The 17,447-nt window shown below is 39.1% G+C and overlaps 2 protein-coding genes and 1 long non-coding RNA gene across 4 annotated transcripts in view; 1 reads left to right on the top strand and 2 right to left on the bottom strand.

The window, feature by feature from the left end:
* Positions 1-2,207: 2,207 nt before the first annotated feature.
* LOC131141503 (uncharacterized) lies at positions 2,208-6,271 on the bottom strand. Its single transcript, XR_009132539.1, has 3 exons — positions 6,240-6,271; positions 3,983-4,073; positions 2,208-2,360 (listed from the first exon to the last, which is right to left on the bottom strand). It is a non-coding gene; the product is annotated as an uncharacterized LOC131141503 (long non-coding RNA).
* Positions 4,914-12,387, top strand: LOC131141440 (uncharacterized). Its single transcript, XM_058091598.1, has 11 exons — positions 4,914-5,042; positions 5,138-5,286; positions 5,377-5,533; positions 7,177-7,242; positions 7,326-7,607; positions 8,128-8,151; positions 9,159-9,260; positions 9,362-9,392; positions 9,466-9,515; positions 9,577-9,611; positions 11,385-12,387. Exons 1-11 carry the CDS (start codon positions 4,988-4,990, stop codon positions 11,460-11,462), a joined length of 1,029 nt encoding a protein of 342 aa, XP_057947581.1. The 5' UTR covers positions 4,914-4,987; the 3' UTR covers positions 11,463-12,387.
* Positions 12,388-16,187: 3,800 nt separating this feature from the next.
* The window catches only part of misp3 (MISP family member 3), a 12,989-nt gene continuing 11,729 nt past the window's right edge, over positions 16,188-17,447 (bottom strand). For both annotated transcript variants that reach the window (XM_058091589.1, XM_058091590.1), the window contains exon 4: positions 16,188-17,447. This exon is cut by the window's right edge and continues 91 nt beyond it. The gene's annotated coding sequence lies outside the window, so the exon portion shown is untranslated.

Here is a 17,447-nt window from a genome sequence, read left to right as displayed (position 1 = left end):
GATCCATCTATGACATAAAAACAAACAACTAAACTCATACCTGCAGCTTCAAATAATAAAATAAACAAACTGATGAAAGTAGAAGATAATATACGCGCTACACTTCCCCAGTAAAGTGGACGAGCTCCTTCTTCAAGGTAGTAACGGTGTTGTATTTCAACCATGAGTGAATATTTCAAGAGCACTTCTCCACCGAAATGTTATACAGCAACAGTGCAAGTAAAAAGACACTTACTGTAGGTTCACTAAAACCTGTCACTCTTAAAGTCAAACATTTGACATTCAAACGCAGCTTTTGCACAGTTATGTGTGATGTTTTTTTTTTCATTACATGGTCCAGATGACACTAAAATTAATGGAGTGATAGGTCCATGAAATTATTAAATATCTATCACACATAAAATCAATGATCCAGGAAAAACCTATCTTGGATATAATGTGATTTTATGTGATCTAATTACAGTATAACACTGTGTGATATGATTCAGCTTTTTTACATCTAAAATGGATTACACTAATTTTAAAGTTTTAATCTGAACACTTTGGTCAACATGTGTCACAATCCAACATAACTAGTTTTTGTGTGTGTATAAATAAACACGATTATGATTTAAGTTACTATTAGAGGTTTGAAAGGAAATTAAATTTTGTTTTAATCCATCATCCAAATCTATAAGTTTGATTTGTAGAGAACCCTTTTAAATACATAAAAGAGATAATTTACTTAAAATTCAAATGTAACTATTAGTGCCATCTTTGCAGCAACATACTGCCACCTTGTGGCTATGTAGTCTTGTTACATTCCATTCCAAACTGCTTGTTTCATGCTTTTTGTGGGATGAGCAGTACAATATGTCATGTAAAATGACCCAAATCGTCACTGTCTTAAAATCCCTTTTAAAACATGACTGACATTTTTGAGTGTCAAACGCTGATGAATTCCTGGACAGGAAGCCACCAATAAACTTCAGTATGAGCAGCTCCCTGAGCCTTACCTCATTACTAGCAGACTCATACAGTGCTGTAATGAACTTGTCGCCACCTGTCTTTATCACTTAGCCAACATAATCTGTAATATAATTGAACATCATGACTAGACCAGACTGTGGAGTAGCACACCAATGCCAATAACAGAAACTCAACAAATGTTCATTCATTCATTCATTTTTTACTGCTTTTTTTTACTGCCAGCCAATCACAGGGCACATATAGACAAACAACCATTCACACTCACATTCATACCTATGGACAATTTGGAGTCGCCAATTAACCTAGCATGTTTTTGGAATGTGGGAGGAAACCGGAGTACCCGGAGAAAACCCACGTATGCACGGGGAGAACATGCAAACTCCACACAGAGATGGTCGAGGGTGGAATTGAACCCTCGTTTCCTAGCTGTGAGGTCTGCACGCCTAACCACTCATCCGCCGTGCAGCCCTCAACAAATGTAAAATTTTTAAAATCCCCCACACTGTGAGGTTGGCAAAGAACCTCAACTACAGATAAACAAAACCATACAGTGAAGTGGGCAACCAACTAATATGAATAATGGAAATAATCACTTAGAGAGTTGAAACGTAGGATGCATAACTAAACATAGCAACAGCCATGGCCTATTTACTTAGTTTCACAATACATAGTACTGTATTATAACAGTACAGGTACAGTGCTCCCTTGTTTATCACAGGGGATAGGTTCCCAAAATAGCCTGCGGTTGTTACAAATATAACATACTGTATGTGGCTCCATGGCGGACAATTGGTTAGCGTACAGGCCACACAGCTAGAAAACCCGAGTTCAATTCCACCCTCGGCCATCTCTGTGGGGAGTTTGCATGTTCTCCCGGTTTTCTCCGGGTACTCCGGTTTCCTCCCACATTCCAAAAACATGCTAGGTTAATTGGCGAGTCCAAATTGTCCATAGGTATGAATGTGAGTGTGAATGGTTGTTTGTCTATATGTGCCCTGTGATTGGCTGGCCACCAGTCCAGGGTGTACCCCGCCTTTTGCCCGAAGACAGCTGGGATAGGCTCCAGCACCCCCGTGACCTTTGTGAGGATAAGCGGTAGAAAATGAATGAATGAATGAATATACTGTATGTTTTAAGGCACCTCACCATACACTTTATACACTATTCACTCCAAAAAGTTAGTTTGAAAAACCTTTGAATTTTTAATGATCAAGGTTGGACACAAGAAATTACAACTGACACATATTTCACTCCTTGAACCGTGCCTTTTCTTCCTGGCGCCATTCCGCTGTACTGTATCATTTTTGTATCCTCGTTAAAACATTACTCCATTCCAGGAAAGGGATTGACTGCGAGCTACTGGTCGATTGCGAAGGTAGTCGCTGGTCCTCCTCCCGCGTCAAAAATAAATTGGTGAGCAGATAAGCTACACACAGAGTTGCAATTTCATCTTTATTATGGTGATTATGGATAAACTAACTTAGCGGTAAGATGCCTATATGTATCTATAACAAAAGATATCCGTATCATGAATAACTACAAATTGTGGCCATTGCAGAAACCCTTGGGTTGCATTGTTTTGTGCATGATCATTTATTTATCTATAATGTTTCATAGCAAATGCTAGAATCCACTGGAAAAAACATGTACATGTATTTCAACATGGCATAATAATGTGTCCGGTGGGTGTACATGTAAAATATGAGACATTTATGTATCTCACATTCACTGATGACACTCTGAGCAATCTGCATCTCATCTAAATATAATGCATTATTCTTGTTACAAGCATCCCACAGCTCTTTTACATTCAACAATGCTAAATGCTAATTTCACTAAAATGGAAACAACATTTTCCCAGGTTAGAAAACTGTTGGGGTGTCCTGATGCTTTGCATGAAAAACATTGTCTACGCTCAAAATGGGTCATTTCACACCCTGCTAGCTTGTAAATGGGTCACCAAGTGATGTTCTCCACAGTGTCTCCAAAGTTATTTTAAGATTTTTGAGGTCATAGAAAAGGTTAAAAGAAAGAAATTGAGAACAGAGCACAAGTTGAGATGGATCCTCAAGTGTGCAGGTTGGGTTTTCACAAAGACGTCTGTAACGTGTTTGGTTCTCGCAGCATAGTACTCATCTTTTTAAAATGAAAGGAAATCCACACTTGAAGAAATGTCTGTGCATGTGTTTCTGCATATAATTGACTGTCTTTGTGTCACTCAGTGATGGGAAATTAAGTTGTACACAGTGACAATTGGCGGGCAATAAAAGTTGTAATATAGTATATGTAAGTTAGATTTATTTCCAAGAATAAAGTCGTAATATGTCATGGTGACATATGACATAGCTTTTCTCTTGCATCATTCAAGCTTTTATTCATAACGTGGCAGCGAAACAGAGCGGTTGATCCCAAACAGATTAGCATATCTGGCCCTTCTCACTTCCGCCTTTCATACCGAGGTCAAATAAGTCCGCCCTTTTCATACATAGCTGTCTCCGGCAATGCCTGTAACATAAAGTTACGACTTTTTTCTTTTTTTTTTCTCATAAATTTACAACTTTCGTTCATTCATTCATTCATTTTCTACTGCTTATCCTCCGCCTCGTCAGGCGAGAGGCGGGGTACACTCTGGACTGGTCGCCAGCCAATCACAGGGCACATATAGACAAACAACCATTCACACTCACATTCATACCTATGGACAATTTGGAGTCGCCAATTAACCTAGCATGTTTTTGGAATGTGGGAGGAAACCGGAGTACCCAGAGAAAACCCACGCATGCACGGGGAGAACATGCAAACTCCACACAGAGATGGCTGAGGGTGGAATTGAACTCGGGTCTCCAAGCTGTGAGGCCTGCACGCTAACCATTTGTCCGCTGTGCAGCCCAAATTTACAACTTTATTCTTGAAATCCTTTTTTATGTGGCCCTAATTGCACAAGGATTAAGAGACATATTTACACAAACATAATTTTGCGCTACCAGAAAAAACATAACAAGCTTCCTTTTACCACAGTGCCATCTGTAGGTGATGAATGGACCTATTTACTTGGGGGCCACTGGAGCTCGGGTCTGGGTGAGACTGGGCCGCATCAGGTTTTCCTAAAAAAAAAGAACCCAAAAAACGCATTTATTAATAACAAAAAAATGTAAAAAAACTTCACTTTGGTTCCAATTTTCTACAATAAAAGCTCTGATAAAACATTCCACTGTTCTCAAATAGCTTACTTTTTATTTTTCTACACAAAATAGGATGAAAAATAAATAAACAAATCAAGAATAAAGAAAATCAATCAATCAGTAATACATAAATAAATATAATAATAATAACAATAGTAATAAAACGGCAAATAATAAAAACTTAAGAAACCACATATAGTTGGTGGGTAGACAAGTTATTTTTTTCAGCTTAAAATTAACAAAGCATTATTAGAGCCCTGTAGACATGACAAAACACAACTATAGTCACATTTATACTCTTTTTTTATTTACAACATATTGCGCAACTGCAGGGTCTTGAGACACATGCTAACTCGCAAACTTGAGAGCTAGCGACCTAAAGGGTAGTCTTCAAGTTATTTCCTTTAAACTTAAATAGCCAAAAACTTACCACTTCCACACGGATAGGGAGGATAACTATTAACAGTTATTTAACCTTTAACATGAACATGAATCAAACGTAATAATTTTTTCTGGGTACATGATACCATACAGCATCCATATAAAAACTTGCGCGGGCCGCACTAACTTTCATATCAAGGCGGGGGCCTCAAACTAGTGTCCCGCGGGGCCGCGTGTTTGAGACCCCTGGTTTATATCATGTATCCGCCTGGTGGTGGATTCCATAAAAGGAAGTGTGTTTACAGCCCCCCCCCTACTCATGACTACACTATGTACTCAAGAGGATGTCATATGTATGAAGAAATCAGAGAGGAAGAGAAAGAGAAAGAGAGAGAGAGAGCTCCTCTTGCTTGTGGCAGCTTCAACCAACGTTCTTCTTCTTGAGTCAGTTTAAGATGCCTTTTGGACAATCGTTTTGTACACTGATATTACCTTTGTTATCACTATTGGGTAAGCATCCACCAATTTTCTCATGCTTAGAATTGCGTTTGCATACTGCTTATGAAACCGATTTATGTTGCGTTACATCCCCTTCTTTGACTTAGGAGGACTCCTGGCTTCCACGTCTTCGCTCAGCCTGCCGGCACCTAAGCTTATTATCCATTCATGGTCCACAAACTCAGTGGTCTTAGTCTGTCAGGCCTCAGAGGGCCAACGCGGGGTTCATTTCACACTATTCCAATCCAGAGAGGAGGTATTAATTTGTTTTTTGTTTTATTTTGTGGGGTGTTGTGTGTACCACCATTGGACTTATTTGATTGTTGTTGTCTCATCATGCTTTAAGGTGGCGTCGGTGGAGTTGGAGTCTCCTTCTGAGGATGTTCACTTCACTGTCCAGCTCAAGAAGGGAACTGAACCTGAATTATTTTGCTGTTTGTACAAGAACCTGCAAGGCCTCTACAGTGCTGTCAGTCCCTACTTACATATAGAGCAGCAAAGAGGTTAGTACGCTTTATTTTTTTGGCTATATCAAACATTAAACACCACTCCATAGTGCAGAAAAAAAAAATCAATCTGCACTGATTGTGCTGTACATTTGGCATAAAATAATAAACACTCCCATCCGCCCCTGCTGCATGCAGGTGCTCCCTGCAATTTCTCATTGTCTTCTGCTCTGCGGGTGTGTGGTTGTCACATCCTGCATTTTGTATATAGAAAGCACCCACCCACTCACAAGATCAAACACAAGGCGTGCTGCTGACAGTTACAGCAAGAGGTTTGTGGTAAACCATTCCACAATATTACTACATTGAAGATAGTACAAAATGAAAGATGAACATGACGGTACAACAGCTACAACTTCCACTCTTTTGGGAAGACTTTTACAAGATTTTGGAGCCTGTCTGTGGGAATCATGTAGTTCAGGGGTGCTCACACTTTTTCAGCCTACTTTTAAAGTACTTTTAAAATGACTACAGTAAGTCCCAAAGTCCCACTTACTATAAACACAGAGCTAATGCTGTCAAAAATAGCGTGTTAATGGCGGCAACTCATTTATTTAATTCATTATCCTAAAATCTTGACGGCAAACGGAATCACAATAGCGCCCCCACATTTTCTAAATCATATATCCATCCATAAATCAATTTTCTATGCCGCTTATCCTCATTAGGGTATATAAATTTAATATATGTATCTTCAACTCACAAACGTCCTGGGAACGACACTTCCTCATTGTCACCACAGCGAGTTGCATTCGCTGACACTCGGAAAATCAGAAAAACATCTTTATTATGCGTATAGGTGGGGTCTAAATAAACAGAAAGACAAATAAATACAGTAAGTGTATTTTTTTGTATCTCGCTAATGTAACTCTTAGTGTGGAAGTGCAATTTGCTGCATTTAAATATGTAAATTTAAAATGTTTAATTTACTTAAGTTAAGTGGTGTCTTTCAATGCAACCCTTTCAAATATTTTGTTGCACTAGCATGAGACAAATATATTTTCAGATAAGTGTGGTATCTTTTAACTTGATTTAATTTGCCAGTTCATTTGGAAGTATGTTAAATGGTGATTAATCATGATGAATTCATTTGAAAACTGTACAAGAAATGAAAATGATTCATAAAGTAAGTGTAGAAGAAAGGAAAGTGTAGAAAACACATATTCCCATAGTGGATTAGGGCAGCCATAAAAAAATGTACCTTTTTTTCTACATTACTACTTAGTTTATCCGTTATTGGAATAATACAGATGAAAGTTGCATTTCCGTGTCTCGCTGGAGACATCTGTTCACCACTTCCTCTGGTGGAGGCCCAATGGAGAGTCAAGAATGTCAGCTGACTCATGTCACATGACATGTACAAAGAGATGTTTATGACATGGGTGACACGTACGATCGACCGGTAGCTCAGCAATTGTTATAATGGGCAGCCCTGTTCTATAGTTCATATCGCTGGTGTTAGATGGAGTTGAGTTCAGGGTTCTTGCGAAAGTACCCCATTCCTTGACGCCTTACAGGAGACCTATAGTATTGATGATCATTTGCCATTGATCAGTCGCCAAAAAACGATTGATAAGTTCATTGAGTAAAATGTGTGATGACCCACTACTACTCAAATAAAATATTGCATTATTTTCCAGGTGTTTCCCCAACTTCAGCCATCCCGTCCCTGCCACCTCCAGTCTTATCGTTGGAGCCCCCCAGCGGTGTGCTGTCTCTATTTGTTTATATATAATACTATGTCACTCTGCCCAATTCTAAATTGTCCCCTGTTGACTCGTGTGTCCAGACAAGCTCCCTGAACCCACCCTCGTTCTCCAACAACACACACAAGTATTGAATATGCTCTGCACGGGGTCCCCCGCATACCCCGGTGCCATTTTTACCCTGCATCTGCTGGACAGTCAACTTCCTGTCTCCAGTCACCGTGTACAAGCCACCAGCCATGAGACCACATTCCCAGTGCCAGTCCAGGACACACTGGTGGCCTTCTACCAGTGCCAGTACAGTGTCCTATTGGGAGCCAAGTGGATTCATTCTGAACTCAGCCGCCCTCTGGCTGTTTCCAGAGGTACTGATTACACTCCATGTGTGGATGGATTCATAATATTCAGTGTAACATCACAATTGTAACAACAGCAAGAGATGAATGCATTTAAAACTCAGAGAACATGTTTTTCTTCAAACTAGAACCAGTGAAAGCAAAGAAAAACAATTACATGTAACAATAAAAAATAACAACCATGAAATAATCACTAAATAATATACAGGATATTCTTTAACTGCAGTTATTTTGTCACGCTAATATACTCAATAGACACAAGATGAAGAATTACACTAAAAATACAAAACCAATTTCTTCCAAACTTTATAGAGGGGTGCCACCTGGACCAAGGAAGAATATAAAGTAACAAATATCAATAGCTGCACTCTATTTATTAAAGAAGTCAGATCCAATATGGTTCATGCAATTTTCATTTATGTGTTTTAATATAATTTTTTTCCCCTTTTTCTTTGATTTCCCACATGATGATCTAGCCGATTTGCATAATACATAAACGTGACTGCTTGTCTTTTTCTTGTCTGTTTAGGTCCTCCACCTCCATCAACACCAGGTAATGTTATAGGAACAGAAACACTTGAATGTAGGGGCGTCATGAGACATCTAACCCATGAGACAAAAAGTATAAATTAAAAAAAAGTATAAAAGAAAAAATATTACTGAATAAACAAACTTTTTCAAATTTAACTGTGTCACAAAACAATGCAGGTTCCTTTATTGATCCACAAATTGACTCAAAACAATGTTATTTTCAACACTTTTTCAGACCAAATAAGCTACTGTTATGATAACATAATAATAATAATTAGAAATAATTATCATAATAATGATATGTTTCTTTTAATAAGTAATTTTTACTGCACAAGGTTGCATAAGTGGTGTTTGTGACATATTATATCACAGGCGATTCATACTGTCTGTTAAATGTTTGCAGCATTTCTTGAAATGCTGGCTTTTAAACCATATCAAAAAGTTGCATTTCTCAATTTTTTCCCCCAAATGGGAAAAATGAGCAAGGTGAAATTTTTTTCCGCGGGCAAGTTTGTTTTATTGCCTTTTATGTTGCCATTTTTTAATATATGATGCTGGCTTGTTCGTGTTGATAGGCACACCTTGCTTATTAATATTCCCATACTGGGTCTTTGGCATTTGGCTTTCCGAGCATCTTATTCCCTCCTGAATTCTATGAAGTCATTTTGCATTATTCCTCACGAGGCTATGCAAGAGACCCTGCCTCCACCACAGGGACAAAGCGTGAGTGGTCTCACTCTGTTCGCCGTTGTTCTCTGAAGCTTGTAGAAGCCGAACCAATGCACAGAGTGAACTCTTTTTCTGCCCGTTTGAAGGAGAGAGATAAGGAAAACTTTCATTTATGGTGTGATTAATTCAGAAATGTATTTATTATCGTGAAAGAGTGACAATTAATCTTGTCATGTTTTAATCTTGCAAAGTCTCGCCACACAAGATGCATACAACATACCACTATATGTTCCATTCCCAGACGGTCTCGGAACATAAGCCAATCTAATGCATCTTTATGTCATGTGTGAATGTATGTAGATGTGCCAAGCGTGGACTGGCCTCTTGTTTTGGGTTCTTTCTCTGCTGTGGTGCTCTTCCTCATTTCAGTGGCACTGGTAGCTGTGGTAATCCAAAAGAAAGGTATTTTACCACTGCACCAGCAACCTCAAACCTTATGTCATGTTCACTTTTTTTTTTTCTTCCAAATCCTAAAATGAGCTCTCCGTCTCTTCCAAAAATAGTCAAAGCAGCCGCTGAGGAAAAAAAGAAAAGGTATTTATTCAAGCTCATTAGTGCGTTATGATGAATGTCTTAACTGGAAGTATCTTGTTCTTTAATGATTTAGGCAGGAAGCAAAGTTTTGGACTGAAGTTCATACCAAGGACCATGTTGTCGGTGAGTGGAGCATGATCTTTTCCAGAATTGGATGACTGGATTGATAGTGTTGTTTTTGCAGACCTTTCCGTCAGGTGTTCCAGCATCACCTCCCAGGTAATTATTAATCATCAACTATAATTTCACTTGCCAACAACAACAAAGACAGGTCACTGATTGATAGTTAAGCTACCAATGATTTATTCCAACCTTTGGAACTAACTTTGTACAAACTGAGATAAGGCTGCTACAATTCATAGGAAAAAAATGTAATGTGGACTCTTTGGAGGAACCAGCTGACCCCAGACAAGAAAAGTCAGCATGTAAATTAAATTTCATTTGTCCTTTAAATCTCTTATGTATCCATCGGGCAGGGGTGGGAAACACACAACTACACTCGAGTCCCCTGTATGAACTCAAAGAGTACGCTCTTCCAACCTCGCCTGCTTGAGGAGGATCACTCATTGTCGCACACATTTTGTCAGATGCACCGCTAGTGCTGTGGAGCTCAGAAGCCAGACCCAAGGGCGCCGCATGGATGCACAGTGTGTCCGGAATTAAGGCACCTTTCCCGGCGAGAGCATGTTGCTTCTGGCTTCAGCAACAGTTTAATGGATATTTCACATTCATGTTCTCAAAAACTGCCGTTGACAGATGAAAATATTTTTCTCTTCATGATGACATGTCTGTCAGAACATCATTCATTCATTTTCGACCGCTTATACTCATGAAGGGTACGGGGGTTCTGGAGCCTATCCCAGGCGGGGTACACCCTGGACTGGTGGCCAGCCAATCACAGGGCACATATAGACAAACAACCATTCACACTCACATTCATACCTATGGACAATTTGGAGTCGCTAATTAACCTAGCATGTTTTTGGAATGTGGGAGGAAACCGGAGTACCTGGAAAAAAAACACGCATGCACGGGGAGAACATGCAAACTCCACACAAAGATGGCCGAGGGTGGAATTGAACTCGGGTGTCCTAACTGCGAGGCCTGTGTGCTAACCACTCGCCAAAAATTATATTGATATTGATAATGATAAATGATAATATTGTGGTGCACCTCCACAGTCTAAACCAGGGGTGGGCAAACTACGGCCCAGGGGCCACATCCGGCCCGCCAAGTGTTTCAATATGGCCCGCCTGTTCTTTCCTATCCCAGCTGTCGTCAGGCGAGAGGCGGGGTACACCCTGGACTGGTGGCCAGCCAATCACAGGGCACATATAGACAAACAACCATTCACACTCACATTCATAACTGTGGACAATTTGGAGTCGCCAATTAACCTAGCATGCTTTTGAAATGTGGGAGAAAACCAGAGTACCCGGAGCAAACCCACACAGAGATTGCAGAGGGTGGAATTGAACGTGGGTGTCCGAGCTGCGAGGCCTGCGAGCTAACCACTCAATCACCGTGCAGCCCTCAATGTCAATTTTGTATAGTAGGGAGCCTTTAAATAGTAACACCTGTTGATCAGTGTAAACGTACATTTCCATCAGCCAGTGAATGCTAGCAATCAACACAACATCAAGTCTTGAAATAAACGTCTGATTATTTGAATGTGCAGCAAAGTTTCTATTAGCACCGAACAGGTACGTTCAGAACAGTCGCCCTGGCAACAACATCTAGGCTATTCTTTCTATTCAAAGCTATAGCCATCAGTATGATGTGGAAGCTGGTACTCCAAGGCCAAATGATCACCTATCGTGGCTTTATAGAGAAATGCAGCTCCCCACACTGAATTTCCTCTGTATTTTGTTGACCAAGCGGGGATGTAAGCCGTGTAGAAATTGAAGCCCCGCTGCAGGAAATGATTTCACGCTGGGCTCACTCGCAGCTCGCTCTTTGTGTGATTGTGTTGTGATGTTGTTTTGTGTGCAGGAATGGGCCAATGGGAACACAACCTCCAGATCCCCATTATGGAACTCCCTCTCCACGTTCACAAACCCCATCCATTAGAAAGCTTTCTTCAGTGTATTTATACTTTGTCATAGTATATCTCCAATATGTAGCATCAGCTGCCTTTAACGCAGCAGGACAGGAAGAGTCATTTCCTCAAGTTCCTCTTTCATGCGGAGCAGCACACTTGTGTTTATAATTAGACTGAAGGTGGTATTTGTTATGGATAGTATGACATAAATTGGGACTTCTTTTACTCATTTAGTTCAATTTACTAATTATTTTTGACAGATGATAAAGTTTTATATGTAATTGCGCATAGCATTTTCAATATTCAATAAAATACACATGTATTTTTTTTCTGTAACAAATAAAATCCTGCTTATCAGCGGAAAGGACACTGACCTGAGCACTTTGAACGCCTCACAGGAGAGCCAACAGCACTTTGAGATGAACTAGTGTGGCTGTAGTGTCGCTGACTAAACTGCAGAGGGCACTGTTCATGTATCAAGACAATGTCAATAAGTTCAGTTGATCTTGCTGCACACAAAACCAAAAAAAATGCACCACAAAAGTCATCTTACTTTTACTTGTATCAAAGAAACAGCACAGAGTAGGCCGAGGGTGTACCTTTGACCTTTTTGGGAGCTTTTATGGGGGACAATAGCTCCTATAGTTGGATTATGGCAGTCACACCCGAGGAGCTCTATGAGTGGTTATCATACAATCACCATATTGTGATACAGTTGGCAAGCTATTTTGCTTATATAATGTATATGACCATATATAATGAGGAAGTTGGCAAACACATTGTGAGATACTCGGTCCCTACTAAGTGTGATCACTGTACATATTGTGATACTATTAATATTCTTGTTCAATTATTGTATCCATCTATCCATTTAATGAAGTATCTATCTAGTAAGTAAGGTAATAAATTCATAGTTTTTGAGCAAGTAGTTACTGAAAAATTTGTAACTAAATACATTTAGAAGTAAGGAGGAACTAATGAGTAGTGGTTAACATTAGGTAGGTTTGTTTCTAATGAACTACTTTATATCTTTATTTAACTTTATTATAAAGTCTTACCACTTTTTCTCTCATGATTTCCACCTTACAAAGAGGGATTGTTGTGATATCGCGGGCCAGATATCATATCATATTGTAAATTACTCAGATTCATACCACTGCTAAAAAGCCACAATCTGTGTATCATGATACTACAAAGTAGGATTCAATACTAATAAATGGCATATTTTCATACTTGGAGCATTCGACTACCTGTTCAGGACTTTCTAAATTCAACCTGTACCTTTATCAGAGCCATTCACGCTCCTTAGCACAACATTTTCCCCCCTTAACAACATTAGCATGCTCACGAGCTAGCTAGTTAGCCTCAAAATTCTTTACTGTATGGTATTTTAAAGTTAGGAAAGGGATCGAAACGTAGTGGGAAGAAGAACAAAGAAGCCAAAAACTTACCACTTCCACAATGAATGGGAGGAGAACTTCTTTTCACTTTGTCATGACGGTAATCTCATTTCATGTTTCAACAATGAAATATTACTGATGCTACATATACCTACATTTCTCTTTCAATAGAGACCATTTCAAAATAAAACATTATTTTGCTGTTATAGTATTTCAAATCAAGAGAGGCCGTGACTGAAACTCAACAAAGCACCGTAAGTAAAACCATGAAAAGTACAAACAAAAGGGGCTGCTGGGACGAAACTAGTTCAGATGCGGAAACACGATGCAAAATGGTTGTTTACTGAGTAACGACCCATCAGCAGTACATCGTTAGCAGGGAAAAAAATACACCGACAACCAGGATGAACCGCAAGACTAAGTAGTGCAAGGACTAATTGCTGAAAGGAATCAGCTGTAGCTGCTTGTGGTTCATGGATGGTATCAAAATATTGTGATAATATCCTATCTATTAACGTAGAAACAAAATTAAAACAATTGACATGTCAAAATACTTTAATAATACAATATCTGCTGCGTAATAAGGTATTCAAAAGGAGGTGACTGATACTGCAATCTTGCAATGTTTGCCGTGTGTCTACAATGTCAGGTTGGTCTGTTTGCAGAGTAATACCTATAGAGGCCTGAATCACGTTGGCGAACTCAGTGGCCCCCCACCTTAATCTGTAATCTTCACTGTATGAATGAGTGCTGATATTCTTCATATCCATCACCCTTCCAAGGACAACCTACATGGTATATTATGCACTTGAAAGAGGACTGTGGTATTTGTTGACATGTCGTCAACACCCCTAAATGTCTTTCCCGCCCATTTGTAGTCATATTTGATTGAATCGGACAACATTTGCATTATGCATTTAGCAGGTTTGATTATGTCACGGTGCGTGGCGAAAGGGAGGGCTGACATTTCATAATAGCAGCAAGGTGAATGAAAGGTCCCTGATAATGAGTCTATCCGTTTTATTCAACACATATGAGGGCGCTGTCCTTAGTACTGTACATCTGTATCTTTATCTGTACACATTTGTATCTCGGTTCTGCTATTATATTCTTCTTTGTGTTCAACACACACCCACACGCATTATGATACCAAGATGTGAGAAAATCAATCCCACATTCCGATATGTCTTGATGATAGTGAAATATTATAGTATGGTTGTATATTATACAGGGACATGATTTCATCCAAAATACTTATATTTTATGACAACACTATTCCAAATAACCACTGGGCCAATGGGACCAATGTCAATGTCCAGCAAGAATAAGGGGATCAATAATTTACAGCAGGCCACTAAAGCATATCTATGACATATTTCTCTGTAAGCACATCTATTCAGATCGTATCTGCCGCCGTTTATCGTCAATACTTTTATAGCTGACATACATTCAAGTACTCATTACACCAAAAATATGTTTGTTTTGTTATTTCCGGCATGAAAAATACCAATGAATGGCATATTTCCTGTGTTAGATGTATGCTATGAATATAGAAACATCCATCTTTTCTATGCTGCTTTTCCTCACCCGGGTGCTGCATTTCCAGCATGAAACCAAAATAGTATTAATAACAAAAGCAGCACAAACGTTCATTTTAACTGCACAAAACAGCACAAACGTTGTACTAAAAACTGAGACTATTTTGGTTGCATTCCAAGCATGAAACCAAAATAGTAATAATAACTGTAACATGAAATTCAAAAAACAAAACAGCACAAACGTCGCACAAAAAATTTGACTATTTTGGTTTCATTCCGGGCTGCACAGTGGCCGAGTGGTTACCTCACAGCTAGGAGACCTGAGTTCAATCCCACCCACACTCGGCCATCTCTGTATGGAGTTTGCATGTTCTCCCCGTGCTTGCATGGGTTTTCTCCGGGTACTCCGGTTTCCTCCCACATTCCAAAAACATGCTAGGTTAATTAGCGACTCCAAATTGTCCATAGGTATGAATGTGAGTGTGAATGGTTGTTTGTCTATATGTGCCCTGTGATTGGCTGGCGACCAGTCCAGGGTGTACCCCGCCTCTCGCCTGAAGACAGCTGGGATAGGCTCCAGCACCACCCGCGACCCTCGCGAGGATAAGCGGTAGAAAATGAATGAATGAAGGGTTTCATTACGAGCAGGAAACCAAAGTAGTAATAATAACTGTAATATGTCATCTCAAAAACAAGAGCAGCTCAAACGTTGCACTAATAACTGAGACTATTTTGGTTTCATTCCGAGCATGAAACCAAAATAGTCAAATTTTTGGCTATTTGGGTTTCAAGCAGGAGGTGTCAGAAAAGTTGCCACAGGGATAACTGCCTTGTGGCGGCCAAGCGTTCATAGCGATGTCGCTTTTTGATCCCTCGATGTCGGCTCTTCCTATCATTGTGAAGCAGAATGGATTGTTGGCGTTGGATTGTTCACCCACTAATAGGGAACGTGAGCTGGGTTTAGACCGACAGGTTAGTTTTACTCTACTGATGATGTGTTTGCAACAGTAATTCTGTAATAAAAAAATTGATTATTTTGGTTTCATTCCAAGCATGAAACCAAAATAGTCTAATTTTTTGTGCGTTTGTGCTGTTTTGTGCAGTTAAAATGAACGTTTGTGCTGCTTTTGTTTTTGGAATTTCATATTACAGTTATTATTACTATTTTGGTTTCATGCTTGAAATGATACCAAAATAGTCTCAGTTTTTATGCGACGTTTGTGCTGTTTTGTACTGTTAAAATGAACGTTTGTGCTGCTTTTGTTTTTGGAGTGACATATTACAGTTATTATTACTATTTTGGTTGCATGCTCGGAATGAAACCAAAATAGTCTCAGTTTTTAGTGCGACGTTTGTGCTGCTTTTGGAGTGACATAAATAGTGACAATAACTGTAATATGAAATTCCAAAAACAAAAGCAGCACAAATGTTCATTTTAACTGCACAAAACAGCACAAACATAGCACTAAAAACTGAGACTATTTTGGTTTCATTCCAAGCATTAAACCAAAATAGTCAAATTTTTTGTGCAACGTTTGTGCTGTTATGTGCAGTTAAAATGAACGTTTGTGCTGCTTTTGTTTTTGGAATTTCATATTACAGTTATTATTACTATTTTGGTTTCATGCTTGAAATGAAACCAAAACAGTCTCCGTTTTTAAAGCGACGTTTGTGCTGTTTTGTGCAGTTAAAATGAATGTTTGTGCTGCTTTTGTTTTTGGAGTGACATATTACAGTTATTATTACTATTTTGGTTTCATGCTCAGAATGAAATCAAAATAGTCTCAGTTTTTTTCTTAGTAACAATAACTGTAATATGAAATTCCAAAAACAAAAGCAGCACAAATGTTCATTTTAACTGCACAAAACAGCACAAACGTCGCACAAAAAAATTAGACGATTGTAGTGGTAGGTTACCGGGACATAATTCACCCCGGAACGATCGATAGGGGAGGGGTTGTCACCCGGAGGGGTGGGCGCAAGGGACGGGGGTTTTCCGCTTCCTGTTGTGGTTGAGAGACGGGGCTTTCATGTCTCACGTAGCAAAGAGTGCAAGTTAATGTTTGCAAGAAAAATAAAGTTTTCTCCCAAATTCGACACTCCGCCTCAGACTCCAGTTCTTCGGCGCTTCACTATTTTGGTTTCATTCCGAGCATGAAACCAAAATAGTCTAATGAAACGGAAACCAAAATAGTCTCAGTTTTTAGTGCAACGTTTGTGCTGCTCTTGTTTTTGGAGTGACATAAATAGTAATAATAACTGTAATATGAAATTCCAAAAACAAAAGCAGCACAAACGTTCATTTTAACTGCACAAAACAGTGCAAATGTTGCACTAAAAACTGAGCCTATTTGACCACCTGACTATTGTTTTGAGTGAGGTGGGGTGCCAACTTCCTCCAGTTTGATTCCAAAGTTCAACATTTTACTACATGACTCAGGAGCAGAAGAGGAGTCTTTTTTTTATTCAAGCATGTGCACTCTGGACCGTCATGACTCACCTCCTAAATCCAGATCAACTTTATTGCACCATAATCCAAATGTAGCACGCTAAGTAGCCTACGAGATGAAGTCTCGTTTGTTCAATCTGGGGACTCACTGAGTGATTCAGAAGCTCATTAGGAAAATGCCAACTTTTTGGGAACATACACAAATACAGCAATTAATTACACGTATATCATTCTATGATAACCTCTTTTTTGATAGTAGTGTTGTATTGGAACTCAGTAATCAAAATACTCCAAAATACAGTATGTCAAATATATCATGATATAAACACTATAACTTTGTACTGTAATAAACATCATAAAAACATTAAAGAACTGGTGACAGATTGGTTAATGATTAATGGTTAATGATAATTACATTCATTCAAAAATTAATGATAACCGCACTTGTTGTGTCATCAAAGGCTTTGAGGTTGTGGTGTTCTTCAACCGGTACCAGAAATAGACCATCTTCCTGAAGGACTCCTCTTACCTCAATCCTTGACCTCGTTCTCCCTCACACTGCTGATCTTCTTAACCCACACTCGCTCACTTCAAAAAATGTTATTTTCGTTTTACTTTCAGTGTCTC

Source organism: Doryrhamphus excisus, chromosome 1 (assembly GCF_030265055.1).
Source record: "Doryrhamphus excisus isolate RoL2022-K1 chromosome 1, RoL_Dexc_1.0, whole genome shotgun sequence".
Classification (NCBI taxonomy): domain Eukaryota; kingdom Metazoa; phylum Chordata; class Actinopteri; order Syngnathiformes; family Syngnathidae; genus Doryrhamphus; species Doryrhamphus excisus.
This window is presented reverse-complemented; position numbering and strand designations above follow the sequence as displayed.

What these genes read in the sequence shown, in the direction of transcription:
- LOC131141440 (XM_058091598.1), top strand. Translation starts at nt 4,988, where the DNA reads ATGCCTTTTGGACAATCGTTTTGTACACTGATATTACCTTTGTTATCA. An exon ending in ACCTTTGTTATCACTATTGG is followed by an intron (nt 5,043 to 5,137) that starts GTAAGCATCCAC and finishes TCTTTGACTTAG; the next exon opens with GAGGACTCCTGGCTTCCACG. An exon ending in TCCACCTCCATCAACACCAG is followed by an intron (nt 8,152 to 9,158) that starts GTAATGTTATAG and finishes GAATGTATGTAG; the next exon opens with ATGTGCCAAGCGTGGACTGG.